The sequence below is a fragment of the Purpureocillium takamizusanense genome, chromosome 8, assembly GCF_022605165.1.
Source record: "Purpureocillium takamizusanense chromosome 8, complete sequence".
Lineage (NCBI taxonomy): Eukaryota > Fungi > Ascomycota > Sordariomycetes > Hypocreales > Ophiocordycipitaceae > Purpureocillium > Purpureocillium takamizusanense.
This window is the reverse complement of record NC_063075.1, coordinates 116,977-144,168: the sequence shown is the minus strand read 5'-3', so window position 1 is coordinate 144,168 and position 27,192 is coordinate 116,977. Positions and strand designations below refer to the sequence as shown.

Genomic DNA, 27,192 nt, shown 5'->3' with positions numbered 1-27,192 from the left:
TTGACAGGCGCTGAATGTTGCCTTTATGCCCTGAATACCTACTAGACCTGTACCAACCTGAGGACCTGCCTGGGTAGCAAATGCCGCCGGTCCACGCCAACCTTGAGTCGAGCGTCAGCCGATAGCAGAAGCCACGTCGCGCTTTTGAACATGTCCCAACGAAAAAGAAGCGGTTGTTTCTCGTGTGGCATTCATGGATCTCATGTTGGACGCTTGGCGGCTATTGAGGTGAGCGCAGGGTCCTCTCGTCAGCCGCACCAACACCACGCAGCCGCAGCACAAAGGTTCCACCCCAACCGCTCCCCAGGGAGGAACTGACATGTGTTCGCAACAATTGATTCAAATGACGGCCCTCCCTTTCTCCAGGGTCTCAGTCCCTTCAGCAACGCCACTTTATCACGTGCCTGCTGTGGCTCGTGCTGTAGACGTTGACGACTGTGGCGTGGCTGTCCGCCTTGGACAAAGTGCGTGCTTCGTACATACGAAGTACGTAAAACGTACCTAGGTGTGCTTGGCCTGCACCAGGTTACAGGTACGAATGGTTCCATGCTACGGCCAGAGGCAACATGCCCTCACCGATATCGACTGTAGACAGCTTCAATCTCATCCCTCAACGGAACTATTCTTTTTTTCATCGTAGCAACTCTATTCAGACGAGCAGAGCAGCGTGTCGCAAGTGAGAGAGTGCAACGCATGCATTCAGGTTGGCGTGGCACGGCCCGACGTAACTCCGAGACGCTTATGCGCCCGGGTCGTCTCCACCTGCTCCTGGTCGTCCTGCAACAAACAGGCGCGTCACTCGAAATTTCCAGGCGGACAGGTCGCCGATCACGCCCCGTCAACCTCACACCTCCTGCACAACCCTTCAACACAACACCGCCCGCGCCTTGACGCTCCCATCATGGCGACTCCAGCGGCCAACGGCGACGCGTCCGCCGCGCTCGACAACCTCAAGCCGCCCGCCGGTGTCGTTCTCCCGCCCCGCGAGATCCGCAACATTCTCGAGAAGACGGCCGGCTACGTGGCTCGCAACGGCGCCGTGTTCGAGGACCGTATCCGCGACAAGGAGAGTCAGAATCCCAAGTTCAGCTTCCTGAACAGCTCTGATGCCTACTTCCCCTACTACCAGTGGCGCCTCAGCGAGATTCGCGCCGGCCGCGGCACCGACATCGCCGCCGGCCGAGCGGGCGAGGCGCCCAAGCCAGAGAAGCCCCAGGGACCGCCCCCGCCCCCCGAATTCGAGTTCTCGGCCAAGATGCCGCGTCTCAATCAAAAAGACCTGGACATTCTGAAGCACACGGCGCTATTCACAGCCCAGCATGGCCGCCAGTGGATGACGCAGCTGGCCCAGCGCGAGACCGGCAACCCGCAGTTCCAGTTTCTGATTCCCAACCATACCTTCCACAACTTCTTCCAACACATGGTCGAGCAGTACTCCAAGATTCTCAAGTGCGTCGAGGATGCGAGACAAAAGGCGAAACTCATCGCTGAGCTACAGAAGATAGCCAAGAACCCCCACATTGTGCTAGAACGTGCCAAGCAGCGCGCAGAGTACGCCAAGTTTCAGCAGGCTGAGAAGCGGAAGAAGGAGGAGGAGGAGGTGCAAAAGGCCGAGGAGTTTGCCCGCGTCGACTGGGGCGACTTTGTGGTTGTCGAAACCATCACGTTCACTGAGGCCGACGAGTCGGCCAACCTGCCGCCGCCGACGACCCTGTCCGACCTCCAATACGCATCCCTCGAGGACCGCAACAAGGCATCCATCAGCGCCAACCTCCGCATCGAGGAGGCCATGCCAGGAGAGGAGCTTGGCATGCAGAACGGATACCCTCAGCCTTCGTACCCGCTCCCCGCGCACCCGAGCCCGGCACCCGCGCAGGCGTATCAGCAAGCTGGCCCGATGCAGCCGGCATACCACCCGGCGCAACCAGTGCGGTCTGCACAGGAGGAGGAGGAGGCGCGCCGTATCCAGGAGAGAGCGGACGCGCAGGCGCGGATGCAGCAGGCGCAGGTCGAGGCTCGCGGGGGCAACGCGCCCATGAAGATTCGCGAAAACTACGTGCCGCGTGCGGCGCAGCGCGCGGCGAACCGGCAGGGCACCCAGACGGCGCTCTGCCCCAACTGCAAGCAACAGATCCCCATCAATGAACTCGACGAGCACATGCGGAGTGAGACTTAGTCCCAAAACCCCATCCCCCGATGTACACGATGAACTAACGAGATGCCCACCCGCAGTCGAGCTCTTGGACCCTCACTGGAAGGAACAAAAGGCTCGAGCGGAAGCGCGATATGCGCAGGCGAATGTGTCGCACGCCGACGTGGCCAACAACCTGAAGCGACTGGCGAGCCAGCGTAGCGATGTGTTTGATCCGGTGACGGGGCAGGCCATCTCGGAGGACGAGCTGGCGCGGCGGAAGAAGGCAGCTATGAACAGCTTCGACGGCAACCCCGAGGGCAAGAGCCAGGCTCACATGAACCACCTGCAGAGCTTCAACGTGGAGGAGCAGATTCGCGCCATCCACCAAAAGTTTGCGGCCGACAAGAAGTGAAGGGACCTAGGTGCTACCCTGGAAAGGCTCCAGCTCTTGCTTTGCCATGCATGGTCTGTCGGCGTTGAACAGTCGCAACACCCGTCACTAACCAAGTTGACATCACAAGCTTATTTACTCACTGTGTGCGCCTGGCCGTGGGCGGCTTGAACTAGAAGGCGCGTGTCCAGGCGCCGCCGCGAGCGCAAGTCGGCAGATGAAGACAGGTGAGGTGGACAAGCTCATTGCCGATTTGATGCAGCAACTCATCCTTTGCAGCGCTCTTCCCACTGCGATGTCAGATTGTTCTTTTGCGATGCGCCGCGGTCTTTGCTGCCGACATGTCCGTCTCGTTGATCGGGAAAAGATGGGAGGCAGGAGCTAGCAAGACATTATTGCGTTGGAGCTGGTCGTGGCATGGGCAAGGGTGCCTTGCGGGCGGATGACGTTGGGTGTGATGAGCATGACGTGCGGCTGCCGGTTACGATATCCCAACCATGTACATGTACGAATAGATACAAGCCACCTAGTTTAGTAGTTTAGCCAGATGATGGCGGACTGGCTACGCATGAACCGAACCAACGAATACAATGCGCCTGGGTATCGTGCGACATCGACATGTGTTTGTTTGGCTGAGTTGCTACGACTGGCGGTGGACGCCCAGCTGGTGACGGTGTGCTGGTGATTGGTCTTCCAAGTGTCTACCACGTTGGGTATTTCGTACGAAGTGCTACCAGGCTATGCGGCCAGCATGCAGGGAATGTGATTACCCGTCGGGCAAGGTACAGTGCAATATCTGGAGCTTCGGGGCGTTGGAAGAGGCGGGGGTCGATGATTGGAATTTGTGCGGTTGCCTCCAAACCAAACCGCTAGTAAGTAAGAGGTACGAAGTAACCTGCAGTGCAGAGAGTACACACCCCACTGTACGTTAGTACTTCGTACAGTTGGTAGCGCAACGGCCTTCACCTTTCTGCGCCAAATCTAACCCCACCTACGGGGGGGGGAGCCCTTCTAGGTTCTTTGCTCGTCACCTCCGCCGTCAAACAAACCTCCACTCCCCTCATCATCACCGAGCGCCCCTCTCACTCGCCAACGCCGCGCCGCACGACCAGCGCATCTCTCCCTTCCACCTTTAATCTCCTCCGCCCCTCGATCGATCACCCCGGCATCTACATCTACAACCCCGACCCCCTCCCCACACGGGCAACGGCACCGCATCGAAGCGTCCCAGCTCGCTCATCGGTCCTCCTTCCCACACGCGCGCGCGACGATCGGAGCTCCGCGTGCCTCGCGAGGACCACGGCAACGGCGACGAAAACCGTCACCTACAACCACCACCACCGGCAGTAACCGCCGACGTACCCCGAGCCGCCCGCCCGGGCCGCCGCCGCCAAACTGTCTGGTCAACAGGACGCCGGGAGGGCCGCCGGCAGCGACAACGACGCCGCGGCCGGGACGACGAGCACCGGCAACAAGGCGGGATCGACGTCGCCCAAGAGCCCCAACTTCCACCGGCCCATCATGCAGGCCATGCCGGACACGCGGCAGCAGAGCTTTGACGAGATTTACGGGCCGCCCGAAAACTTTCTCGAGATTGAGGTGAGAAGCGAGCGAAGAATGAGAAGCGAGCGAAGAAAGTAGCCAGTCCCCCTTGGCGTGGGGGACCAAGACAACAAGGAGGTCTCATCAGCCGACAAACAAAGGGGAGGGGGGGGGGGGGGGGGCATGTCCGCGCGGCAGAAGAAGACGCTGACGGCAACGCGCAAATGAATCACAGGTCCGCAACCCTCGCACGCATGGCATCGGGCGGCACATGTACACCGACTACGAGATCCTGTGCCGCACCAACATCCCCGCGTTCAAGCTGCGCCAGAGCAGCGTGCGGCGGCGGTACTCGGACTTTGAGTACTTTCGCGACATCCTCGAGCGCGAGAGCGCGCGCGTCACCATCCCGCCGCTGCCGGGCAAGGTCTTTACGAACCGCTTCAGCGACGACGTCATCGAAGGCCGGCGCGCGGGGCTGGAGAAGTTTCTCAAGATTGTCGTCGGCCACCCGCTGCTGCAGACGGGGAGCAAGGTCCTCGCGGCCTTTGTGCAGGGTGGGTGACCTTTTTTGGCGTGCTTGGGTGCCGGGCGGCGCACGAGTCTGTCTGTCATGGCTGGCTAACGAATTCGGGGAGCAGATCCGAACTGGGACCGCAACGCGTGGTGAGCAGCGCGGCGGCTTTTGAGGGGGTGGGTGCGCAAGTGCGACGGGGAGAGGAGATGTCCAAGGACCGACGCTGGCCGTGTGGGCGGGCACGGCTTCTAAGTGAGGCGGGCTGGGTGAGACTTGACCTGGATGAGGAGCGCCGGCGACCTGGTAGTGTTGCCCATGCCATGTGGTAAGATTCGAGATGTCGAGGTAGGTTAGCGATGGAGACTGGGTGTCTGGGCAGATGTCCCGGGCGTCGTTGACCTTGCTTGTGTGACTCTTTCGTTTCCTTCCTGGAGTGATGTGTGGGCTCGTGAGTGAGCTCGGAGGCATAGCAGCGCGTTTTAAAAGTGGAAGTACCAAGTTTCTTATTGAATCATTTTCTTTTGCCTTTGGAAGCTGCAGTAGTGGGCCGGTATACATACGTGCAGTGAAGACATGACTCCCACGGCTTGTTGCAACTACCTAGAAACGGTCAAGCGACCTCATCCAGCATGCATACCATGCGATCGACGACAAGGCCCCCATTTCGACCTGCTGGACATGACCCCCAAGCCTGCACCCAGACCAGCCGCCCAGCCCTGCCAGCGCTACTGTGGTGTGGACCCAGCCCAGGGCGGCGCCCTGACTGACGGACGGGCGGACGACCTGGCGGATCCCACTGGCGCTGATCAAGGGCGTCGTTCGGCCCTCATGTCAATTGCGCCTTGCTGGTGGGCGGGCGTCTGTCTGGCGGTGGGGAACGTCGCCGTGCTGTGGAGCGACCACTGATCACTATACTCTGTTATAAAAGTATAAAATAGGACATTTAACATGATGGGCGCCTCATCAACGTGTAAGTCGTTCCCGCGCGCTGTTCCTATGCCACCGGCAGTAGGTAAAACGTCAAGAAAAATCGCCCGACAACGCTGCTGTGAGCCAGTTCCTACCTTTCTTACAACAGACTTGCAGACGTGATTGCCTGTCGTTCGGAGTGGCAAGGAGGGGATCAGATTACGGCTTTCGTGTAAGCCGGTAATGGATCATCATCATCATCATCATCATCATCATCATCACCATGCTTCCACGATGCCCGACATGCGCACCAGCAGCAGATGGCACCACCACCACCACCACCACCACCACCACCGGCAAAGACAAGACGTCGTCGTCAGCCATGTACAAGGCCCCATCCCCGCCACGATGGAGGAGTCGCCCTCGGACTGCAAGTCGTGGAGGACAGCGCTCCTCGGCGGCGCGCGGATCCTCCTCGACCGGTATCTGGGGCGGACGCGCCACCAGCGGCGAGACGACGACGACGCGTTCATGCAGCGGGCCAGCAGCTCCGTCGAGCTCCGTGATGGGGCCACGCGCCAGCTGTCCTCGCCGGCCGAGGCGGACGCAGCGCGTGTCGAGGATGAGGGGGGCTCCTCCGACGGCCGACGCCTGACGACGACGGCGGCGGCGACGACGGGGCCTGAATTCTCCCTGCCGCCCGTGGATAGGGGCAAGCATGCGTGGTTTTTCCTGGTCGCGTGCGTATTCATCGAGGCCCTGACATGGGGTATGTGCCTGCTCATCCTTCCTCGTTTACTTCATACTTGATGACGTCCCCCTGACCAGACCCCCCTGAGGTGCCTGACTGCTAACACGACGCACGCCAACTTCAGGGTTCCCTTTTGCCTTTGGCGTCTTTCAAAAGTACTACAGCACCCATGAGCCCTTTGCCGGCTCGTCGTCCATCCCCATCATCGGCACCTGCGCCATGGTGAGTCCCCGTCGTCCCCCCTTCCCTCTCCCCCCCCCCTTGCGCGAAGAAACCTCCGGACTGCCTGCCTGCTTTTTCCCATGACTGACGTACTACCGTCTGCCAAAAGGGCATCATGTACCTCGACCTCCCGCTCGTCATGGGCGTGCAGCGTCTCTACCCGCGCTTCAGCCGGTGGTCGCCCGTCATCGGCCTGCTCATCATGTGCCTCTCGCTGGCGGCCTCGTCCTTCTCGCAGAACACGACCCACCTCATCGTCACGCAGGGCGTCTTGTACGCCCTCGGCGGCTCCATCTCCTACTGCCCGTGCCTCCTCTACATGGACGAGTGGTTCGTCAAGCGCAAGGGCCTCGCCTACGGCACCATGTGGTCCGGCACCGGGCTCGCCGGCTTCGTCCTGCCGCTCGTCCTCGAGTACCTGCTCGGCCGCTGGGGGTTCCGCACCACGCTCCGCGTCTGGGCCGTCGCCCTCTTCGTCCTCACCCTGCCGCTCGCCTACTTCATCAAGCCGCGCCTGCCCCCGACGGCGACTCGGCACATTAGGCCGTTTCGGATGGGCTTCGCGCTGCGCCGTACCTTTGTGCTGCACCAGGCGGCCAACGTGGTCCAGGCGCTGGGCTTCTTCCTGCCGGGCGTCTACCTGCCGACGTATGCGACCTCGATCGGCGCCGGCCCGTTCCCCTCGGCGCTGACGATTCTGCTCGTCAACGTGGCGTCCGTGTTTGGCTGCGCGGCCATGGGCTCCCTGACGGACCACCTCCACGTCACCACGTGCCTCGTCGTCTCCGCGACGGGCGCCGCGCTCGGCACGTTCCTGCTGTGGGGCTTCGCCACGTCCCTGCCGCTGCTCTTCGTCTACTGCATCGTCTACGGGCTGTTTGCCGGCTCCTACACGTCGGCGTGGACGGGCATCATGCAGCAGATGACGTCGGAGCCGGGTGCCGCCGGCAACGGCAACGGCGGCGAGGGCCGGCGGCAAGGCGGCACGTTTGACCCGACCATGGTGCTCGGCGTCCTGTCCACGGGGCGCGGCATCGGGAGCGTCGTCTCGGGGCCCCTGAGCCAGGTGCTCGTCGACGGGCTCCCCTGGCAGGGCAAGGCGCTCGGCGCGTACGGCTCGGGCTACGGGCCGCTCATTGCGTTTACGGGGGCGACGGCGGCGATGAGCGGGACTGTGTTTCTCTGGCGGAAGCTCGGCTGGATGTGAGCGAAGTGCTGCGACGGTGACTTTATACAGTCTGTCTGTTTGTATGTGTGCCTTGCCTAAACCAAAGTGTGTCATGTACCGAATTACACTGCAACATCACATCGCCCGCGAACACGCTTCCCAGTTATAGCCTCCCTAAATAGATCGAGTCTCAGCGCGTGTGTCGTTAGTTCAGGCCCAGGGCGGTGCGCCTCGACGTGCTATTGGGGTCGAGGTACGGCCGCTCGCCGAGGCCGACGGCCCTGTTGCCAAACCGGTCGCCCTGGCCGTTGTAGTCGAAGGTGGCGCTGTGGAACACGCTGCGGTTGTCCCAGATGGCTGTGTTTGCCGTGTCAGCAAGAAACTACACCTTTGTCTTGTACAGTCTCAACAAAGGAGGGCCATGGGCCTCATATAGATGGGCCAACGGGCGACTGCACGTACCAATGTCGTTGGGGTTCTGCCACTTGAGCCGCACCTGCAGGTCGTGGTTGTGGTACACGAGGTCGAGGAACCAGTCGAGCAGGTGCCTGCTCTCGTCCTCGGTGACGCCGTTGATGTGCCGGACGTGCCCGCCCACGGGGAAGACGCTCTTCCACCCGGTGACCGGGTTGGTGCGCACGACGGGGTGGACGGCCTTGAGCTCCGTGCCGACGTTCTCGGGGGCCCCGCGGGGCTTGTCGTAGAGCTTGAAGCCTGCGTTCTCGGCGATCTCGCGGAAGCGCGGCTGCTCGAACGTGGCGGTGAGGGACTCGAGGAACTTTTGGTACGGCTCGCTGAGGCGGTCGTAGAGCTCGTATCCGGAAGCCCAGAGGGTGTCTAGATATCCACGCGTCCGTCGTCAGCAAACAAGACATATACAACAACGATTTTACTTGATAGAGTGTGAAAGAGTAAAGGACGCACCTCCGCCCGTCTTGGGCAGCTGCACCAGCCGCAGCGACGTGTAGTCGGCCGGCACGGGCTCAAAGGCAATATCGCTGTGCCACTGCGCCGTCTTCTGCTTCTTGGGGCTCAGCTCGTCGGCGCGGGGGGTCGCCAGGTAGAGCTTGTCGTGCTGCACGGAGCTGATGGTGCTGATCTCGGGGTCGCTGCCGCCGAGCTCGCGCTCCGAGTTGAGCACCGGGTGGATGTGCAGGCCCGACGTCGCGGGGCGCCCGACGAGGTGGCCGAGGCGCAGGATGAGCTCCTTTTGGAGGTCGTTGGTGAGGTCGTCTTGGGCGCGGAAGAAGACGACGCCGCGCTCGGAGACTGCTTGCAGGTCAGCAAACGTGTAACAGATGGTCTCGAAAAAAAAAGGAGGGGGGGGGCTGAGAGTGGTCATCAGTTCATCACGCACTGGTCACGGCGAGGTCGCGAAGCAGCTCGTCCGAGTTGGGCGCATGGAGCCACTCGACCAGCTTGGCGCTGGGGAACTCGCGGCCGATGATGGGCGTCACGTCAAACGACTCGTACTGGTCCAGGATGCCCGTCGCCTTGACCGGCTTGTTGGGCCCCGTCGACGTGGCCGCCTTGGTGTTGGTGATGGGGACTCGGACGGTGTCCAGGGGAGCATCGACTACTGCGGGAGCCATGATGTGGAGATGTTGATGATGTCTTGCTTGATTTGTTTGATAGGATGCTCACGGCTACGGCATAAACCACCATGGTTATATACACAGACGCCCGTGATATTTTGTCGATGCGCCCCCCCAGCCTCGCCGACGCGGCGCCGATATACGAATCACGCAGTGCCATCCGCATGCCCATCTCGACACTTTTCCCCTCATTCATCAACCCTCGAATGGCCTCACGAGACGCGTTCTTTCTGCGTGCTCTTTGTGCATCATGGCCGTTGTCGTTGGTAATCCATGTCATACTAGATGCATTATGCCAGTCCCCCGCGGGATCACGCCATCCCCACGTCAAGCATGCGGCAAGCTCGACCATCAATGCTATGCCGGTTCGTCGACGGCCAACAGACCGGACGGTCGCCATGTCTCGGATAGATAGATAAAGCCAGGTTCCTTACCTTTGCCCAGTTGGCTGATTGCGACAAAGTCGTGCTCGCGCGTGGTGGTGATGTGATTGACGGGTGGGCTAAACTGGCTGGCTGTCGTTAGGGCCAAGCCGCCGCGCGCGACGACGACCACGGATGGCGACGGCTTGCACAAGAAATGATCGTGCCAAACGGACTTTGCGGGATTAACAAAGTACCGAACTGCGGTTGGCATATCACGCCTTTCTTTGCTGCAAGTCGTGAGTGAGTGAGGTGCAGGCGCCTACGTACGAATCCAGAGCGTGATGCCATCACGCAATTCAACTAGCCTCCCAGCGGCCACCACTATACGCGCGACGTGTATGCGAGGGGCCCATCTAGTGTAGTGGGAATAACACCTTTACAACCCCCCGTCATGCAAACTAAGTAGTGAGCTGTTGGTGAAAGCAAGCCCCATGGTTGACGTGATAGATGGATGACCACGCCGATTCACCATCGGCTGCCTCAATAACGAGCACGGTACTTTGCACGTTAGTACGCATGATGGGAGGCGTAGGTCATGCCGAGGCCGGGACCAGACCTGACCTACCACGGGGAGGGTGAGAGCTGTGGTTTACTCAACAGCCTCGAGGAGCTTATCGTCTGGTCTGCCGTTGCGGGCCATATCGTGTACCATCGGCCCAGGCTGCGGCGTACATGTACCATGATGCCATAGGGCCATCGTCCCTGGCCCGGACTCTTGACCTACATAGGTACACCTTGGAAGTGGTGTTGTCAACTATTCAACCACAAGGACGACGCATTTATACCTTGTTGTTTCCCCGGGTCATGTCTTGACAGGCCAGGCCAGTCGTCATCCGCTCGAGGGACCCGTGATAAGAGGCGTTTTTGCCATTGCGACGTCAATACGTAGTAGACAACTATGGCGACAGTCCTTGCTCGTGGTTTGGGAAAGGGGGGCTCCTCGGCCTCGACGACGTCACTGAATAGCGATATCCCCCCGCTCGGCGCCCCGACGGAGGAGAAGAAGTCGTGGTTTCAGCGCTCGCCGTACCTTGACCGCGATGCCGTCGCCACACAGGTTTGTCTCGCCGCCATGTGCCAGCTCCTACTGCAAAGTCAACGATAATAATAATGATAACGTGGCCCAGGCGAGCGTCTTTGATGACCCCACCACGGCGGAAAAGTATCACCCGCGACCAGACTGGTATGTATCGCAGGCACTCTGTCGCCGGAACGTGGTTCCCAGAGCGCTCACGCATCATGCAACCCAGGGAAAACACGCATCGCTTCGATCCCCTATTCCGATGGACGTGGCGAGAAGAGTTCCGGCTCGTGCGCAAGATGGACCTCTACATCATGGTCTGGGCGTGCATCATGTTCATGGCCCTCGAGCTGGATCGCGCAAACATCTCGCAGGCTCTTACCGACGAGCTCCTGCCCGATCTCGGCATGACGACAAACGGTGAGTACTACTGTATCAGATCGTAGCACAGCTGCCTTTTTGCATGATGCTTCCCCTACCGGCGGCGCTGACCACGTCAACGTAGACTACAACCTGGGCAACACCGTGTTCAAGCTCAGCTTCCTCTGCGCCGAGCTCCCCTCCCAGCTCGTCTCCAAGTGGATGGGCCCCGACCGCTGGATCCCTCTGCAGATCACGCTCTGGAGCATCGTCGCCGGTAGTCAGTTCTGGCTTTCCGGACGCCAGTCGTTCCTCGTCACGCGCGCCCTGCTGGGCATTCTTCAAGGCGGCTTCATCCCCGATGTAGGAAGATGCCCTCGCCCCTCCCTTCCCTTCTCATCCACTTTGGGGCTCCGACCTAGAGTACGGCAGGCGCTAACAGTGGCAGATTGTCATCTATCTGTCCTACTTTTACAAGCACGCGGAGCTTTCCATCCGTTTGAGCTTCTTCTGGACGGCCATGAGCATCGCCGACATCCTGTCCGCCATTTTCGCCTACGGGTTGCTCCGCATGCGCGGCGTCGAAGGCCGTTCGGGCTGGCGGTGGCTGTTCCTCATCGAGGTGCGTGTCTACCTCGGTATGCAAACCTCGAGGCGAGCGAGCGTTGACGTTAATAAACCAGGGCCTTGTGACCCTTGTCGTTGGCGTCATGTCGTGGCTGCTCATGCCTGCCGGGCCTTGCCAGACTGCGAGCTGGTTTCGCGGGAAAAAGGGTTGGTTCTCGGAACGGTAAGACGTCAGCGAGTTCGTCGACTCGTGATGCATCAGGGGCTGACGGGACCCCAAAGTGAGGAGAAAATCATCGTCAACCGCGTGCTGCGGGAAGATCCGAGCAAGAGCTCCATGCACAACCGCGAGCCCGTCACGCCCAAGCTCCTTTGGCAGAGCCTCCAGGACTACGACCTCTGGTATGGGAAACTCGAGGCGGTCCCTTTGAGGCGTGCACTCATGCTAATCCCCATAGGCCATTGTATATCCTCGGTCTCATCTTCCAGATTCCCATGACGCCTGTGCAGCAGTACCTGACGCTCACGCTCAAGGGACTCGGGTTCAATACCTTTGAGACGAACCTGCTTACCATCCCTTATACGGTCGTTCACAGCACGTCTACCCGCAAAGTCTTTCGTCATGGATGAGCGCTGACCAGAGCAGTATTCACCATGGTTGCCCTGACCTACCTCTCCGAGCGCACCGGACAACTCACTCTTGTGGCCTTGCTCGGCCAACTCTGGGCGTTTCCATTCCTCATCTACATGAACGTCGTCAACACCGCGACGGCAAACAAATGGGTCATCTGGACGATTGTGACGCTCTTGCTTGGCTACCCAAACGGTACGAGGAGCAATCCCCCCCAATATATCCGTCTTTAACCCTTTGACGGAGGAAACGCGTGCTGACGGCGTGCTTGTGCCAGCCCACCCCATCCAAGTCGCCTGGAACTCGCGCAACTCCAACGCCGTTCGGTCCCGCACCGTCTCGGCAGCCTGCTACAACATGTTTGTCCAGGCTGGCGGTATCATATCGTCCAACATTTACCGTAATGGTGCGCGCAGCTCCGCTCCCTACTCAATGCTAGAGACATGGAGCTAATACGACACACAAACACAGACGACAAGCCACGCTACGTCCGGGGCAACAGACAACTCCTTTCGATCCTCTGCATGAACTTTATCGTGTATCTTCTCGTCAAGGTGTACTATGTGTGGCGCAACAAGGCGAGAGACCGCAAGTGGGAGGCGATGACGCCGGAGCAGAAGCTCGAGTACCTCTCCACGACGACGGATCAAGGGAACAAGCGTCTAGACTTTAGGTTCGACCACTAGAGGATTTTGGGACCAAAAACAGGGGCTATCGATCACGGATGATGAACATATACTAGTTGGCTTACACTTGCAGGGCTATAAACAGCGACTTCCATATACCATATGATCAAGACAATATGTACGTCCCTCTGGCCTTGCCAGTGCGGACATGTCCATCCACCTGGGCGAGACTCCTACGGCCTGCCCGCAGGCCACTCGGTGCTGAAGCGGCCGTTGGTCGCCGCAATGACCGGGTTGCCGTGATAGTCGTCACAGTAAGCATTCTCGGCGCCGACCTTGTTGAGGTTCCAGTCCCGCGCGGCCGTGTTGATCGACCCGTCCAGCCTCTCCGTAGCCGCAATGACCCGCACCCCATCGGCCTTTTGATCGTAGGCGTCGCCCGGCGCACCGTCCAGCACCCACTGCGAGTATCCCTTCCTCGCGTTGGAGCCGTCCGCCGAGGTGAGGACGACGCCACCGTCGTTGCCGCGGATGAGGGACAGGTCGGCCCAGCCCCAGCCGTTCTGGTCCCAGCTCACCTCGAACCAGGAGCCGAGCCACTGCGGCTGCCCGCCGAGCATGTACTGGTCCACGCCGCGCTGGATGCGCCCCTCCCAGCGGTCCGGGAACGAGACGAACCGCGTGTCGCCCGAGTCCACGCAGATGTGCTTCCACGGGACCTTGTCGCAGCTGTTGTGGATGAGGTAGTAGCACTGCTTGTCCGGCGCGGTGTTGCGGATGCTGATGCCCTTGCCGCCGTTGTCGTTGTCGCCGGACGTGTACGTCGACGACGTGTCGCACGTCCATCTCTTGACGATTTCGTGGTCGTTGTCCGTTTTGGCGCCGTAGCGCTTCAGCCCACCAGTCTTGTAGGCCTTGAAGTAGCCCTGGGGGCTTGACTTGGACGGTACAATGGTAAAGTCGCTTGGGTCAAGGAGGGACCGTCGCGCGAGCGCTGGATCGACGCCCGGGAGGGCGCTGACGGCTCCGCAGAGCGCGACCATGGAGAGGGTGAACTTGACCATTCTGACTGGAGATTACTTGGAACTATAAGAAGCTTTTTTTTATCTGCTCTGAAGAGACAGAAAGTGCTTCAAGAGGAAGCTTCCCCTCGCTTTTATAGGCAGAGTCCGACATGCTCGCTCTCGGCCTTGATCCATGCGGTGAGGATTCACTGGCTCCGAAAGAAGGCATCACAAGTTTACGCCGGCGAAATTGCGGCTTCTGTTGGAAGAGACTTTTGGTCGCTCCATGGACTGGGCTGTGATCAGTCATTATTGATGTGACGATGCTGGCCAACAAAGTTCTGCAACGAGACCATCGCGGCAGGCCGATTGGCAAAGACTAAGACTTGTCTTGTGCCTAGAATAGAAGGCCAACGTTGGGACATGTAAGCAGCGCTATCCTACACATACAGTAAAGAATCTAAGCAGTAATTTAGAGAGAGTCTTAGATTGCACTCGAAGCGCATGGGAAAGAATCCCCGCAGGGCCGCCATGCACACGACACAGACGGTGGTCCAGCATGCGGAATACGCCGTAGACTTCTGAGGCACTGCGAGCTACCGAAAGCTTTACAATACTATACAACAAGCAGAATGTTGCCGGTTTGAGTCGGCCCTTTGGTCGTCGTCGATATCGCTGAAGAAGGTCTCGGCTCCGGGTGACCGTGCGTGGACCGGGGATCGGCAAGGCCTGAGCGTCGGTCCTTTCCTGCGTCCCCACGACAGCTGTCGTCGCCATCCAAAGCCAAGTCGGCCCTTTTCAGGAGTCTGCGAGTCTCAGGCCACATGCGCAAAAGTCGGTCCTTTTGTACGTCTTATCCATTCCGAGGCACTGCATCTGGCAGCTATGAAGTCTATAGGATTGAAGAATCGCCATTGTACGTCCGAGTCTGCGCAAGTCTCATTCCATGACATAGCCAAACAAAAAAAATGTATAGAGAGAAGTACAGGCGTCAAGTTTAAAATGTTGACAATAAAAAAACGGTCTTGAAGTCCCTTTCCATACCCCTTTATAACAACAACTTCAATGAATGGACGGTAGCCACCAGCGTATGCCTCATCATCGGAGCAAGACAAAGCATAAACGCGGAGAACTGGCCTATTATCCTAGTCTTTACAGGTTATTTTGGCTCTGCGACGCTTCATGTTGTTGGGGGTGGAACGTTCAAGGTCAACCTCGCAGTAGGAACCTGGAGTATCTTTGCACTGGGTGTAGGAGTCAGCATATTATCAGCTGTAATGCAACGGTCTATATTGCAATTTCTTACCACGAGTCCACGACCGCATGAACTAAGCTTTTTAAAAGGTTTCGTGAACCAATAAGGTGTCCGCGTCGGCGACGTCTCCGCCCTGGCAGCATAAGTGATGTTCCAAGAGCAGAGTCCCTGCACACACTTTTCTCAGGCCGTCGTTAGCGTGCTAAGAAAACGAATGACCACTGTTAAGAATGCGAGACGACCGTCAGATAATTCGTACCTTTCCGCGTATATCTAGGTTTTCCTCGTCTGCGGCGAGCCGAGCCTCGTCTATTGTGGGATAATGAATGCGCGCTTTGTACTGTGCCTTCCTTGGAGCTGCCGACTTCCTTGGAGCTGCCGACATCGTTGGAGCTGCCGACATTGTTGGACCCGTTTCCATAGCACACATCAGGAGAGACAGGAAAAGAAGTAGGGCGAGCGTGGGATGCCAAAACATGTTGAGTGAAAAAAAAGTTTGCAGGATTTGTTCTTCTCCTTGGGTTAAGAGATGATCAGGGCTGGTAGTACTCTCAAAGTTCAATGGGCTAGAACCAGTAACTTATATATCTACTTGCGGATACTAGTCACTTTATGTAATACTTACGTCTATAATCTAGTAGTTAAACTCTAGTCGTATCGTATACTTAATATGCGGAAAGGCTTCTCTATCTAGAACGTGCGTGTGCCCATAGTAGCTATGACTTCTGCCTAGCTATAGCCCCGGGCGGGGGGGGGGGGGCGCGTAAGTAGGTAGGTTTTCGCACGTAATCGAACGGCACGTACGAGCGTTTTCGGTGCTATTAGTGAGAAGGGCCGGGTGTAAAGTATCAGAATGGGCCATCTATGGGCGGCGTCAGCGGAGCAGGGCGCAAAACGCGGACACGTTGGGGGGGCCGTGACATTACGCCCCGCGACAATCCGCATCAATATGCGTTGGGCCTTTGCGAGGGCGCAAGACAAGAGTGTTGTGCAGCAAAATTTGCATGTTCTTTAGACAGTAGACGGGCTGCCCCTGTGGACTCGCAAAATTGACTACCGCAAGTAAACACAGCCAGTATGCGGTGCGTTGCTTTGATGTGGAGCTGTGGCAACACATGCATATACTACAAGTTGACGTTACTATCCACATGCCGGTCCTCTATGGACGCATACTTCGGTCTCAAATGCGACCTGAGCCCTTCAATGGCAGCCTTGCCAACAAGATCTTTCTCTCAAGTGCGACTGCCCATGCCTTATGCCTTTGTTGCTGCCGCCGCTCGACGATGCCTTGAAACTCACCTGCAATGGCCCGATAGAAATGGCCAGTGTCCAAATACCTAATCTCTGCGCGAACGTATTACGAAGTACATGTACGTACGTACGTACGTACTATGGCTTCCTTCCGCGCGTCCGGACATGTTCCTGCGGCAGTGTCAAAACGCACGGCTTCTTGGTGACACCACATTATTATGTACCAAACCCCGCGTCGCGACCGCTCCTGGGTCCCGACTAGAAACGCGTATCGGTCCCGGAGGAGCACATGACATCATCAATGCCTTACGGCGATCAAGGCAGTCATCAATTGGGCGGCATCTACGCCGCAGGGGCTCGACCAACACCGCAGGAGGCGTACAGCTGGCGGCTATATAGCCAGGCGGTCATTATCGCCATGGGGTCCATCTTGTAGGTTCGTGACACATCATGGTTGTCGTTGGAGGAGTGACCACTCACTCGATGCGCTTCTAGATTTGGGTACGATTCGGCTTTTATAGGGACCGCGATAGCCCGCCGAAGCTTCGCCGCGTCATTTGTCATCCACGAGGACCATGCGGCGGACATTTCGAGCAATATTACGTCTGCCTTTCAGGCCGGGGAGCTTCTCGGCGCGCTGCTCTGCTTCCCAAGTAAGCGAAAAATGTGCCCGGATCTGGCCCTTGCGGCGGCGGTGTGAGACCGACTGACCCTGTGACAAGTCACGAAGATGGCCGGCAGGAAAGGGCGCGCTGCAAATCAGTGTGGTCGTCTTCCTCGTCGGGGCGGCCCTCATGGTCTGCGCAACGCATCAGCTGTCGTTTATCTGTGCGTACAAGCACGAAACGTCACAGGCTTCCTATGCTAACTTAGACGGCAAAGATGTTGGCCGTTCCCTCACGGGCATCGCGTGCGGCGCCATCACCGCCACCGTCCCGAGCTACATCGCGGAGCTCTCCATCGTGCCCATCCGAGGCATCCTTACCGGCTTCTTCGAGATTGCCTACCAGGTCGGCACCCTTGTGGGGCTTTGGGTCAACTACGGCATTGACCAGCACATGGACCCCGACTCTGCGACGAGCTGGAGGCTGCCTATGGCCGTGCAACTTATCTCCGCGGGCATCCTTTTCGTTGAAGCATTCTTCCTTGACGAAAGTCCGCTTTGGCTGATGCGCAACGACCAACAAGAGCAAGCCACGCAAGTCTTGGAGCGTCTCAGAAAACTGCCTCGCTCTCATCCCTGTTCGCCTGCGCCCGTCCACGACAAGTCGGTGCGGTGGCATGCTGATCGCGGTTTTTTCTAGATGTCGCAGAAGAACTCGACATGATCCGCATCCGGCTGTCGGAAGAAGCGAATTTCGCAAAAAGTGTACGGCCAGGGGTCCCTAGTCTTTGTCTCTGGTTCGTGGGCGCATACGTCAAGGCCGGACGTCCCGCAGACAATATCAAAGCTGGCAAGGCTCCGTCGCCCTCTACGGCGGCAGTTGGCAAGGCTGCTACGGCCATGATCATGGTATACTCCGTCTTGTATGTGTGCCTAACTTATATGCTCTCCCCTCTGCTGCTGACTATGAAATCTCCTCTGAGCTGGTCGTTTGGGCTCAATGGCATCCCGTGGATCGTATCGGCCGAGATCTTCCATGGAGCACTGCGTACCCTCACGGGGACCTGGGCTGCATCGATACAGTGGTACGGAAGAAAGCACTGACCTGCCGGTGTCGTGTGACCATTGCGTGTCTGACGATGGAAAAGGCTCACCCAATTCGCCATCACAAAGACACTCCCGTACATGTTCAACTCGCTCGGCTATAGAACTTGGTTCTTTTTTTCCGGGTGGATGCTCTTGGCCTTTATTTGGGCCGCCTTATTGCTACCTGAGACCAAAGGCCGCACATTGGACGATATGGATAGGACCTTGTACGTCCGTCAGCCCACAGTCCCACTATCTTGTTAAGTACTGAGTTGTTACGTCGTATTGGATATCACGGATCTAGAGAGCCACGGCCGCAGAGGGACTTGGCGACGCATAAAGGGGACAGCACGTCTACCTTGGATTAGGTCGACGCGCTCGTGCAGCATATTGATAACTAGGGGACCTTGGGCCGATTCCAAAGAGCCGTCTTCAGCTCTTGAGCGAACATTGCGATTCTTTGCTAGCTGCAGCATGGGAGGCCTACGGGCCAACTCGTAGATTTCCCATCCATACAGCATTCAACACAGTCCTTTGATTCCCCTGAACAGCGGCAACCCCCGGCCTACGACGGCGGCTGCTTCTGTACTTATATTGATGTCGTTAGGCGCGTGGGGCGAGACTCTCACAAAAATCTCCTCCAAAGTTCAGGCTGTGGTGTTAGGCGAGCCCACACATGGCGAGAATCACCACGTCGGAACCAGTCTCGGCATTCACATCGCCCACGTAGCCCAGCTTCCCAGCTCCGACGCGCGTCAATGCAACCGCCGTCTCGCCGCCCACGCTGGCGCTGCTGCCGGAGGAGAAGAAGCCACTCGACTCGACCTCAGGGTCGTCGTCGTCGTCGGGCTTGTACCAAGCGTCCGCTGGCGCGACATTGCTCACGAAGACGGCCTTCTGGCTATATGCGGACGGCAGTTTTGTCGCCGCGACGTCATCCCCCACCACCGCCTTATCCAGCGTCAGGGTCGTCCTGTGGTACGATCCCCTGCCCCACGGCACGCCCGCCTGCGCGAAAAAGGGCTGGATGCTGTCGGGCTGGACGAAGCTGGGGAACATGGCCGCGACCACGGCCGTGCCGCCCCCGCAGACGTACCCGACGGTCGCGAGCCAGACGTGGCGATTCGCGGCCAGAGTGAGGGCTTCGTCGGTGACGAGCACGGCCGAGGGCGGTGGCAGCCGTGCCAGCGCGTGGACGGCCGTCTTCGCGGTTTCGGCGCGCGTGACGTGGGCTTTGGTTCCGAGGGCGGTGAGGAGCGGGCCGTACATCTCGTCGAACCAGGGGGGGCTGTTGAGCGAGATGAGCAGGATGTCAGGGGACAGAGATGATGCCATGATGCCGTTGTGGCGCTGCAATTGCAGGAAATGGATGTGCGTGGTGTATGTAGGCGCTTGTAAAAGGGTTGACGTTGTCGATCAGGGGCGCGCTGTGGATCTCTTGTGGATTTTATTATCGGGATGGTTTGCCGACCGTCGTCGGGTCTCGCGCCTGTCAAGATCCGCCGACTCTATCCTAGCCGCCACAATGCTGTGGCCTCCTCGCAGCCACTGCAAAGTCAACACCGCGATCGCTGTGACGATGATGAACCCTCTTGACTAGCATGAATAGTCCGGAGGACCAGGCGCGAGGTCGAGATACGCTGGAGCGGCGTCCGCATCTTCCCTCTCCCGGCGCGAAAAGTATCTGGCCAGACGGACATCGCATTGTACTTGGACGATTCTGCTCTCCGGGTCGTCCGCTCTCGATCCCTTTCTATCGGAATGGGATTCGCGGTGGAACATCATCGATACAGCCAAGCTGTGCGTGACGCTCGCGTTGCTCCCGTAGTCAACATCGCCGGAACACGTAAACGTACTGTGTCGGCCATCGTGCGGCGGCGGCTCATCACCGTCGAGGGAGTACTCGAATTGCAAGCCCTCTCCTCCTCTGTCATGGTCGTAGCAAGGCCACTCGCCGCTTAGCACTCCTTTGCCTAGGACCTGCGCGCTCATCCGTGGGGGTCCCTCCGATGCGCTCGTCTTGTGCCGTTCGCACGCCGACGGAACGACTCGCACCTTTTCAGTGAGTTTCCACGTCACCCGCACAAGCGTCCACAGGCCCGTACAATCATCAGAGCGGAATATCTGCAGCGCGACCTTATTGGGCGCCGTGGGATCGACAATCCTGGAGTACCGCAGTGCTATCTCGATGGGGCCGGAACGATGCTCCGTGACGGAGCGCAAAGGGAGCGGCGGCGGCAAGCGGACGGTGGCCCGGCCGATCTTGACGGGGCGTTCCGCGGCGACGCTTGCTATCGAAGCGTGGCCTGCCTTTGCGAATTTTGCCTCGGCCTTGAGATGATACGATATGGCGTAGATGGGGGTGTCCAACGATGCGGGGAGGCGCATGTCCAGACGGCAGGCAAACGGATAGGTATACACGCCACGACGCAGGCGTTGTAGGCGGTTGGCAAAGGGCCACTGCGCTAGGGTCTTGTGCTTGTGTAGGCAATCGTCACAGGAGCTGTGCGCAGGCTTCTTGTAGAGGATGTGTTGGTCGAGAACCCCGTGCACTGTCACCAGGTCGATGCTGTCCTCGTCGACGATGAGTTCCAGCTTGCCGTGTAAGAGGGCCCCGTCGGCGTCGGCGTCGTCGTCCGTCGCACTATCGTCAAAAACGACGATGGGATTCTCCATACGCCAGGAGAGACGGACGGACGCGTGCTGCTGCGCCGAGCGCGAAAAAAGTGAGAGCATCTCGTTGTCGTTATCCCGTAGCGCCTATATCTATATCTTGGTGTTGTTTCATGTTGGACGCTGGACGAGCATCAAAACGCGGCGTCGAATTTTATACGCAACGCAACATTGTTAGCCATGTGGCCCGGCCGTTCTAGTGGGAAAGGGAAAGGGCGTCGTGAGAGACAGACGTCTCATCGTGCCTCGTGACATAAATCCGGGGGTCTCAATGTGTCGAGTCACAGAAACAGAAACTGTCGGTCCGAGATCAGCCAAACAAGGCATGCATGAGCGACAGCCAACACAACCCCCCACGCAGCCGCATCACGTACATGCTGAGCTCCGACGCGTCCTGTACCCGGCTTGCGCAGGCAGAGGACAGCGGCGGCAGCGATGTGAGCTGCTTGCGATTGATGATGTCATGGTCGTCGCGGCGCCCTGCGCTTGTCAGTCAGCACGGGTGAAAGCGGAACCGCACGACGCATCACGGTGTCGCATGAGACAACTTACATATACCTTCACCTGCCACATTCTATCGAGGTCATTTGCTCAGGTCTGTGCCTCAGCGTTTTCACGTCCCAAGTATGTGAAAATTGAGTAGCGATTATATACACCAATGACCTCTTCCAAAGACATCATGACTATCCTACATGCACGCGATCCCAGCGGGTTGGCTCACTTACACGTTACATCGCCGCCGCCATGTCCCGTAAAATCTCATCTCTGTAGTCAAAGAAGATGCTCGCATGCGTCTCATGCTCCTTCACCGTCAACGTCACTCTCTCGTCTGCCTCCCCTCTCCGACGACGCAACCTCCTCGCAATCTCCTCGCCATGCCTGCATGGCACGTTCCGGTCCGCCTCCCCATACAGCAGCATCACCCTCAAGTCCTTGCGAATGTCCGCCACGTCGAACTTGGGGTCTGATGCAAGCAGCCTCATGTCCTGCACCAGCCAGGACTGTGTGCCGCCGCCCTGTGCGTTCACCTCCTCTCCGGTTCGTATCTGCACCTTCATCACGTCTGCGTCGCCAAAGATCCTGGCGTCTTTGGGCGGCAGGCTCGCCTGCGACCGGTCGAAGCCCTTGATCAGCCGGTCCATGCGCTCTCGCCGGCTTAGGTCCAGTCGCGCGGTCGGTTCGCGGTTGAACCACCATCCGAGGAAGCGCGGGGTGTAGCGCGATGCATACGTCCAGCCCAGGTAGTTCGTCATGTACATGCCCCAGTATCCAATGTCGGCAGGACCCAGGCCGCACACGATGCCCACGACCCTGAGCTTGTCGGCGGGCAGAGCTCTGGCGCAGGCCAGGGCATACGGGCCGCCGCCCGAGACGCCGAGCACGCCGTAGTGGTCCGCGCCGAGGTGCTGAGCGAGCGAGTCGATATCGTCAGCATGGGAAAGGAGCGTACGATTCGGGTCGGGGGTGGATTGGCCGATCCCAGGCCGGTCAGGGGCGATGATGCGGACGTTGTTGGCCTGGGCTGCTTCGTGGAGGTAGGTGGCTTCGATGCGAGAGCCGGGCCAGCCGTGGAGGAAGAAGATTGTCCTGGCCGTTGGCGATCTTGATCCGAACTGAGCGTAGCTGAGGATACGATAGCCGGGCAGCGTCACGGTCAAAGGACTCGTGCTGTCAAGACGGTAGCTACACGCGGACAGCGTCGTGTCTTGACCTGAGCTCGAAGAGCGCGGGTGGGTGGTGCTTCGGGTTACATAGTCTATTGCCCGTGTGGCCAGCGTTGCCACCAAGGTCAACGCTATGTCGAGAACCGTGAGGGCGAGTGACACAAGCAAGGTCAGCATTGCAATCGAGTTGAGGCTTGGCGGCTGGGGCCTGGCGGTTGAGGGAGAAGATCATCCCGTCGACGTTGTCCTCTCAGTATCCCGTTGCTGACCATCATGATGACTCACATATCCAGATCAAGCCCTCAAGCCCCCGCACGAGATGAACCATCTTCCCACACGCACATCTATTTTCGCGCGTCCGCCTTTACAGTGGGACCTGCAGCAACTGAGGCTATCGCAGGCTACCAAGCTACAGCAACAGCAGTCATCAATGCTAGCCGACAGCCGCAGCAATACTCGTGGCTTTACAAAATGCAATTCGTAGCTTCACTCCATTTCTCACCACGGCTGCACCCCGTCCTGCGTCACGACCTTGCCCACATCCGCATCCCGTTCCCCCTCCACCACCTTTCGAATGAGATCCCCTCCCTTGGCCGGATCCCCCGCGCCAGCAGCCCGCAGCACATCCGCGCCGCGCCCGCCGAGGTTCGTGGCCAGGAACCCCGGGCTGACGCACCACGTCCTGACGCCGTCCTCGCGCAGGATCCAGTGCCAGGTGAGCATGAGCATGTTGAGCCCGGCCTTGGCCGACTTGTACCCCTGGTGGCCGATGAGGCCCTCCTTGGGCCAGCCGCCGGCCGGGTTGGGCGCCCACGGCGGCATGAAGGAGTCAAAGGCCCCGTTGAGCGTCGACAGCCCGGACGTGAGGAAGAGGAGGCGCGGGTCCGCGGAGCGGATGAGCAGCAGCGCGAAGACCGTCGTGGTGACCTGTGCGCCGGAGACGTTGACGTCCCACGCCTTGTTGAAGACGGCGCGGAAGTTGGGCGCGTCGGCTGCGAAGGCGGTGTCGAAGGCGGCGCCTGCTCACGGCATGGTCAGTGTCACCGTCTCATAGCATAGCAATTCAGGCGATACGCAAAGAGAGAGACGAACCAGCGTTGTTGATGAGGACATCCACCTTGCTAAACTTGGACTCGATGAGCTGCGCAGCCACTTGGATGGACTCGTCGTCCGTCACGTCGATTTGCACCGGCTCGACGCTGCTCTTCGCCTCCGGAAACAGGCTCGTCAATTCGGCAATGGCAGCTTCGGCGTTGCTGAGCGAGCGGCTTCCCAAGAAGACATGGTACGGCTTGTCGGACCGGAACAGCGCCTTTACGGTCTCGAGGCCGATCCCCTGGTTCGCGCCGGTAATGAAGAGGACTTCCTTTTCGGCCATGATGGTCCCTTTTCCCACTCGCAGATGAGAAAATGTCGAGCCAAATTCGGTCTACGATGTAGCAAAATCGCCAACTCACAATCGGCCCTACCTAAGGAGCACGGCATCACCGTTCATCTATATCATGTTCGAGGGCGACGCCGATGACGCCGCCGACGCCGCCGGACATAGCCGGGGCTATATCCGAAGCAGGCGGACGTCGGCATTCTCAAGACAAGATGCGCGAAGGACGGTCCGGTGGCATTTTAAATGAGCGGGGAAGGGGGCTTTTGTCAATCGTGGGGCAGGGGCGATACCCAACGAGGGCTGACGACGGAAACTATCACTGCACGGGGAAGCTACTGACTTCATAGCACGTAGCATGACGCGCCTGCGGCCTAATAAGCGGCTAAAAAGCCCCAGTACAGTAGTGAAGCATGGCGCCAGAGGCGGGCGCGGAAGTTCGAGTCTGAAATGGTGACGCGCAGACTGAAGGGGTTCAAGTCTAGATTCGTAGCATAGGCGCTTCACGGGGCGTGAGGACGTGCATAGATGGATGCCATCATGTCGCCACTGCGGACGGATTGGGGTCCTATAGAGACTGGCAGCAGACATCCGCTGCTAGGGCAGAGAGACCTCTGGGGAGCGTACCCATGGCTGAGGGTTCATTTCTCCCAAAGTGATTTCCCCCCCGCCCAATAAACCACTCCAGGTGCTCAAGCGGCGTCGGATACGATGTTGCCGCGCGCCGACCCTGCCTCTGAGCAGAGACCTGCCCCGCGCCTTCGGCCCCGCTCACCGGGGTTCCGTGTTTCGGGATGGAGTCGCCGGCCGCGGCCCCACCAAACCTCCGGCACTCCGCTCCGGAGGGGGCCGCAGTTGACAGACAGGCAGACAGGCAGGCAGCGGCCGGAGTCGATGACGCAAAGTGACGTGAGCATGTCCCATGACCCATGCCGTTGCGAGGAAGGATACGCGAATGCGACAAGACGTGCCTCCGAGTGCGTGCAGGACGTTGTATGTAAAAGTAGACCGTTTGTATTTCGCGATATATGCCGCGATCTGGGGGGGAGGCCCCATCGACCCTGGAGTCGCATTAACACCCTTGACAGGCAGGACTGTTTCCACCCGACTGCATCAACATGCGGAGGATGTCGGCACGGGGCGGCAGGACTCGAAAGCGACGGTTCTAACGATACGACCGCACCGCATCCAAGACTTGGAAGCACAGCAGCGCTTTCACGGGTTGCTCATATCACAACCGGTCAAAGATTCGTCGTGAGTGCAAAGCACATATCCTTCTATGTTGGCTGTCGTAGTCACGCAGACGCAGCGGGCCGGGCAACACGGGGGTGTGGGCGGAAAGGAAAGCCGCGTGCACAATCTCACTCTCCCGCAGCCGATCGTCTCCCTCTCCGCAGCAGCAGAAAAGCATGGTTGCAGTGGTGGCACGGCGGCGGCGGGATCGGGACGGTTCATGCGCAACATGCCGGCATACAAGATGTGGTGGTGCATGGGCGTACGCAGCCATCCTGCGCCGCTCGCCTCGACGTCTTCTCCCGCATTGGCATGCGGCCACTGCCACCTCCCCAAACGCTTCAGCACCAGCACCAGCACCTTCATCCTCCTCCGGCATCACGGGCTAGCTCGGCCAAGCCTCGAGCCTACAACGGCGCGCGCGCGCGGGTGAAGAGCATGGCACCATGAGCGAGATGAGATGTCGATCACACTGCGCGTGGAGGGTGGAGCGCTCACGAGCCCCCCGTTGACAATGGAAATGACACCACCCGCCGTGTGTCTCAGTCACCCCCGTGGGTCGCACGCGGATATCGTACTTGCATGTCGTCAAGTGACCACGCCTGCAGACCATGGCCGCAGCCGCCGCCGTTATGGTCATCAACATTCCCCAAGGCCCCAGTGCATGCACTGCGCAGCGGCTTCCAGCAAGGCCGGAACACCATCTAAGAAACCCCCAACGGCGGCTTATCATCCGACGCAGTCACGATGGTCCCCGTTTGCCGCATGGCGCGCCGTCGAAAACCCCTCCCCACCGTTCGCGCCCGACCCCGGGAGGTCCCGGAGATGGCTGCAACGGCGGGGACGGGGGGAATCGAGAGACGGTGTGGCGTGGGCATGGTGTTGGTGGTGCTTGTGTTTAATGAGAGAGCATGGTTTTCTATCTTGTTCCGATCCTGTGTGCTCGTTCTTTCACAAGGCACGGCGGCGGACACCATCCGCCTCCATGAACTCGTGAGCGCAGATGGTCTTCCTCTCCTCCATCATGATTTTTGGCCCGCCCGCCCCAGCGGGAAAGAAACGATCTTGGGAGCTCCGGAACGGGGCCGCGGTGGTGGATCCACGGGTAGGCACGCGCGGCATGGCAACGAACGGCGCAGGGGCACAATGTGCCGCCTCCTCCCGCGCGGGCATCGTGCGTGCGTAGATACGGAGGAGCAGATCTGCACACACTCATGTACACACACATATGGAGTCTGTTATATACTTGATACAAACGGACGTGCAGGACTCATCGGCATGCCATATGCGTGCGTCCGGTCATGCGCCCGTTCGTCCGGCCCGGCAGCAGCTCAGTCAGTCCCCAAGAATAGGTCAAATGAACACGAACATGTCCGCAGGCCTGGGGTGCATGTACTGTACGTATGAACATACAACGCAACGAGCACGCAGGCGCCTGAGCCGTGCGGCAACGGCGGTGCTCCTCGACTCGCACGGAACAGAGCGGCAGAGAGCGAGACAAAGAGCGAGAGGGAAAGGTGCGCGAGGCGCGCCATGTGAGGCCCCGTAAACTCCGCGAACCACCAGCAGGTGCCTAAATCCGAGATCCGATGGCGGATGCGTGTGCCTGTCTCTCTACCAGGCATGTGCGTGTGACCAAGCAGGACGGGTCGCTGTGCAAGATAGAGAGGCAGCCAGACCATCAATCTCATCCGTCAATTATAAGCAACCGGTCATTGGAGATCAGTGAATAGGGACAAGAAAGGCAATTCCTTTCCGTCAGAATGGGGGACGGACGGACAGACTCGATTGACAATCCAATCCACCCGTCATGCAGGTCATTGGCACGCACGGGTGTGACAGCCTGCTAGGCACACGCCCTGGCCTGGTGACCAAACTCCAGTCTGAAGAGGGCCACGCAAGGGCCCCGGGCCCCCAGTACAGGCAGCTCAGTCACCAGAACGTCCGCTGAAAGTGCCTCAGGCCACTGAGGTCTTGCCCCGGCGGACAGGAACAACGGGAACTGGAACAACCCCCCCCTCCCCTCCCCCAATCCGCACTTGCCGCAGCCACCACCACCACCTTCCCTCCACCCAGCAGCGTGGCCGCCATGACCACCTGCCCACCCGCCCGTCTGGCCCTTGCCCCTCCCTCCCCATCTCCCCTCCCCTCCGAGCCGCCGCCGCCGCCGCCGACCGCTGCA

General features: G+C 59.3%; 11 protein-coding genes across 13 annotated transcripts; 5 read left to right on the top strand and 6 right to left on the bottom strand.

The window, feature by feature from the left end:
* The first annotated feature begins 791 nt into the window (after window positions 1–791).
* On the top strand, window positions 792–3,137 carry PRP21 (SF3a splicing factor complex subunit). 2 transcript variants are annotated; one of them, XM_047989637.1, is made up of 2 exons: window positions 792–2,165; window positions 2,233–3,137. In XM_047989637.1, exons 1-2 carry the CDS (start codon window positions 902–904, stop codon window positions 2,544–2,546), a joined length of 1,578 nt encoding a protein of 525 aa, XP_047845641.1. In that variant the 5' UTR covers window positions 792–901; the 3' UTR covers window positions 2,547–3,137. The 2 variants fall into 2 exon arrangements, with proteins under 2 accessions (XP_047845641.1, XP_047845642.1); XM_047989638.1 differs by having other exon boundaries at window positions 792–3,137.
* A 909-nt stretch (window positions 3,138–4,046) lies between these two features.
* SNX3 (Sorting nexin-3) lies at window positions 4,047–4,737 on the top strand (the record flags this gene model as incomplete). The annotated part of the gene is made up of 3 exons (XM_047989636.1): window positions 4,047–4,124; window positions 4,303–4,624; window positions 4,709–4,737. 3 exons carry the CDS (start codon window positions 4,047–4,049, stop codon window positions 4,735–4,737), a joined length of 429 nt encoding a protein of 142 aa, XP_047845640.1.
* Window positions 4,738–5,900: 1,163 nt separating this feature from the next.
* On the top strand, window positions 5,901–7,992 carry JDV02_008074 (uncharacterized protein). Its single transcript, XM_047989635.1, has 3 exons — window positions 5,901–6,262; window positions 6,369–6,466; window positions 6,576–7,992. The coding sequence occupies exons 1-3, from the start codon at window positions 5,902–5,904 to the stop codon at window positions 7,671–7,673; spliced, it is 1,557 nt and encodes a 518-aa protein (XP_047845639.1). The 5' UTR covers window position 5,901; the 3' UTR covers window positions 7,674–7,992.
* JDV02_008073 (uncharacterized protein) lies at window positions 7,663–9,882 on the bottom strand. Of its 2 annotated transcripts, XM_047989634.1 has the most exons (4): window positions 8,992–9,882; window positions 8,559–8,903; window positions 8,097–8,471; window positions 7,666–7,991 (listed from the first exon to the last, which is right to left on the bottom strand). In XM_047989634.1, the coding sequence occupies exons 1-4, from the start codon at window positions 9,224–9,226 to the stop codon at window positions 7,840–7,842; spliced, it is 1,107 nt and encodes a 368-aa protein (XP_047845638.1). In that variant the 5' UTR covers window positions 9,227–9,882; the 3' UTR covers window positions 7,666–7,839. The 2 variants fall into 2 exon arrangements, with proteins under 2 accessions (XP_047845637.1, XP_047845638.1); XM_047989633.1 differs by having other exon boundaries at window positions 7,663–7,991; window positions 8,559–9,882.
* Window positions 9,883–10,552: 670 nt separating this feature from the next.
* Window positions 10,553–12,919, top strand: JDV02_008072 (uncharacterized protein; the record flags this gene model as incomplete). Its single annotated transcript, XM_047989632.1, has 11 exons — window positions 10,553–10,711; window positions 10,782–10,837; window positions 10,905–11,095; window positions 11,181–11,398; window positions 11,484–11,657; window positions 11,719–11,825; window positions 11,885–12,004; window positions 12,061–12,197; window positions 12,249–12,428; window positions 12,511–12,639; window positions 12,705–12,919. 11 exons carry the CDS (start codon window positions 10,553–10,555, stop codon window positions 12,917–12,919), a joined length of 1,686 nt encoding a protein of 561 aa, XP_047845636.1.
* Window positions 12,920–13,092: 173 nt separating this feature from the next.
* JDV02_008071 (uncharacterized protein) lies at window positions 13,093–13,923 on the bottom strand (the record flags this gene model as incomplete). The annotated part of the gene is made up of 1 exon (XM_047989631.1): window positions 13,093–13,923. The coding sequence occupies one exon, from the start codon at window positions 13,921–13,923 to the stop codon at window positions 13,093–13,095; it is 831 nt and encodes a 276-aa protein (XP_047845635.1).
* Window positions 13,924–16,670: 2,747 nt separating this feature from the next.
* JDV02_008070 (uncharacterized protein) lies at window positions 16,671–18,077 on the top strand (the record flags this gene model as incomplete). The annotated part of the gene is made up of 6 exons (XM_047989630.1): window positions 16,671–16,801; window positions 16,865–17,022; window positions 17,111–17,197; window positions 17,252–17,611; window positions 17,674–17,896; window positions 17,957–18,077. The coding sequence occupies 6 exons, from the start codon at window positions 16,671–16,673 to the stop codon at window positions 18,075–18,077; spliced, it is 1,080 nt and encodes a 359-aa protein (XP_047845634.1).
* Window positions 18,078–18,719: 642 nt separating this feature from the next.
* On the bottom strand, window positions 18,720–19,394 carry JDV02_008069 (uncharacterized protein; the record flags this gene model as incomplete). The annotated part of the gene is made up of 1 exon (XM_047989629.1): window positions 18,720–19,394. The coding sequence occupies one exon, from the start codon at window positions 19,392–19,394 to the stop codon at window positions 18,720–18,722; it is 675 nt and encodes a 224-aa protein (XP_047845633.1).
* A 261-nt stretch (window positions 19,395–19,655) lies between these two features.
* Window positions 19,656–20,735, bottom strand: LDB19_2 (Endocytosis regulator; the record flags this gene model as incomplete). Its single annotated transcript, XM_047989628.1, has 1 exon — window positions 19,656–20,735. The coding sequence occupies one exon, from the start codon at window positions 20,733–20,735 to the stop codon at window positions 19,656–19,658; it is 1,080 nt and encodes a 359-aa protein (XP_047845632.1).
* A 639-nt stretch (window positions 20,736–21,374) lies between these two features.
* Window positions 21,375–22,651, bottom strand: JDV02_008067 (uncharacterized protein). Its single transcript, XM_047989627.1, has one exon. The coding sequence runs from the start codon at window positions 22,571–22,573 to the stop codon at window positions 21,461–21,463; it is 1,113 nt and encodes a 370-aa protein (XP_047845631.1). The 5' UTR covers window positions 22,574–22,651; the 3' UTR covers window positions 21,375–21,460.
* A 243-nt stretch (window positions 22,652–22,894) lies between these two features.
* Window positions 22,895–23,774, bottom strand: JDV02_008066 (uncharacterized protein; the record flags this gene model as incomplete). The annotated part of the gene is made up of 2 exons (XM_047989626.1): window positions 22,895–23,415; window positions 23,489–23,774. 2 exons carry the CDS (start codon window positions 23,772–23,774, stop codon window positions 22,895–22,897), a joined length of 807 nt encoding a protein of 268 aa, XP_047845630.1.
* Window positions 23,775–27,192: the final 3,418 nt, after the last annotated feature.

Excerpts from the sequence above, each read along its gene's own strand:
- PRP21 (XM_047989637.1), top strand. The coding sequence starts at position 902 with ATGGCGACTCCAGCGGCCAACGGCGACGCGTCCGCCGCGCTCGACAAC. Across the intron at positions 2,166-2,232 it reads ACTCGACGAGCACATGCGGA|TCGAGCTCTTGGACCCTCAC; the intron begins GTGAGACTTAGT and ends GCCCACCCGCAG.
- JDV02_008074 (XM_047989635.1), top strand. The coding sequence starts at position 5,902 with ATGGAGGAGTCGCCCTCGGACTGCAAGTCGTGGAGGACAGCGCTCCTC. Across the intron at positions 6,263-6,368 it reads CATCGAGGCCCTGACATGGG|GGTTCCCTTTTGCCTTTGGC; the intron begins GTATGTGCCTGC and ends CGCCAACTTCAG. Across the intron at positions 6,467-6,575 it reads TCATCGGCACCTGCGCCATG|GGCATCATGTACCTCGACCT; the intron begins GTGAGTCCCCGT and ends GTCTGCCAAAAG.
- JDV02_008073 (XM_047989634.1), bottom strand. The coding sequence starts at position 9,226 with ATGGCTCCCGCAGTAGTCGATGCTCCCCTGGACACCGTCCGAGTCCCC. Across the intron at positions 8,904-8,991 it reads TCGCGACCTCGCCGTGACCA|TCTCCGAGCGCGGCGTCGTC; the intron begins GTGCGTGATGAA and ends ACCTGCAAGCAG. Across the intron at positions 8,472-8,558 it reads GCTGCCCAAGACGGGCGGAG|ACACCCTCTGGGCTTCCGGA; the intron begins GTGCGTCCTTTA and ends GTGGATATCTAG.
- JDV02_008067 (XM_047989627.1), bottom strand. The coding sequence starts at position 22,573 with ATGCTGACCTTGCTTGTGTCACTCGCCCTCACGGTTCTCGACATAGCG.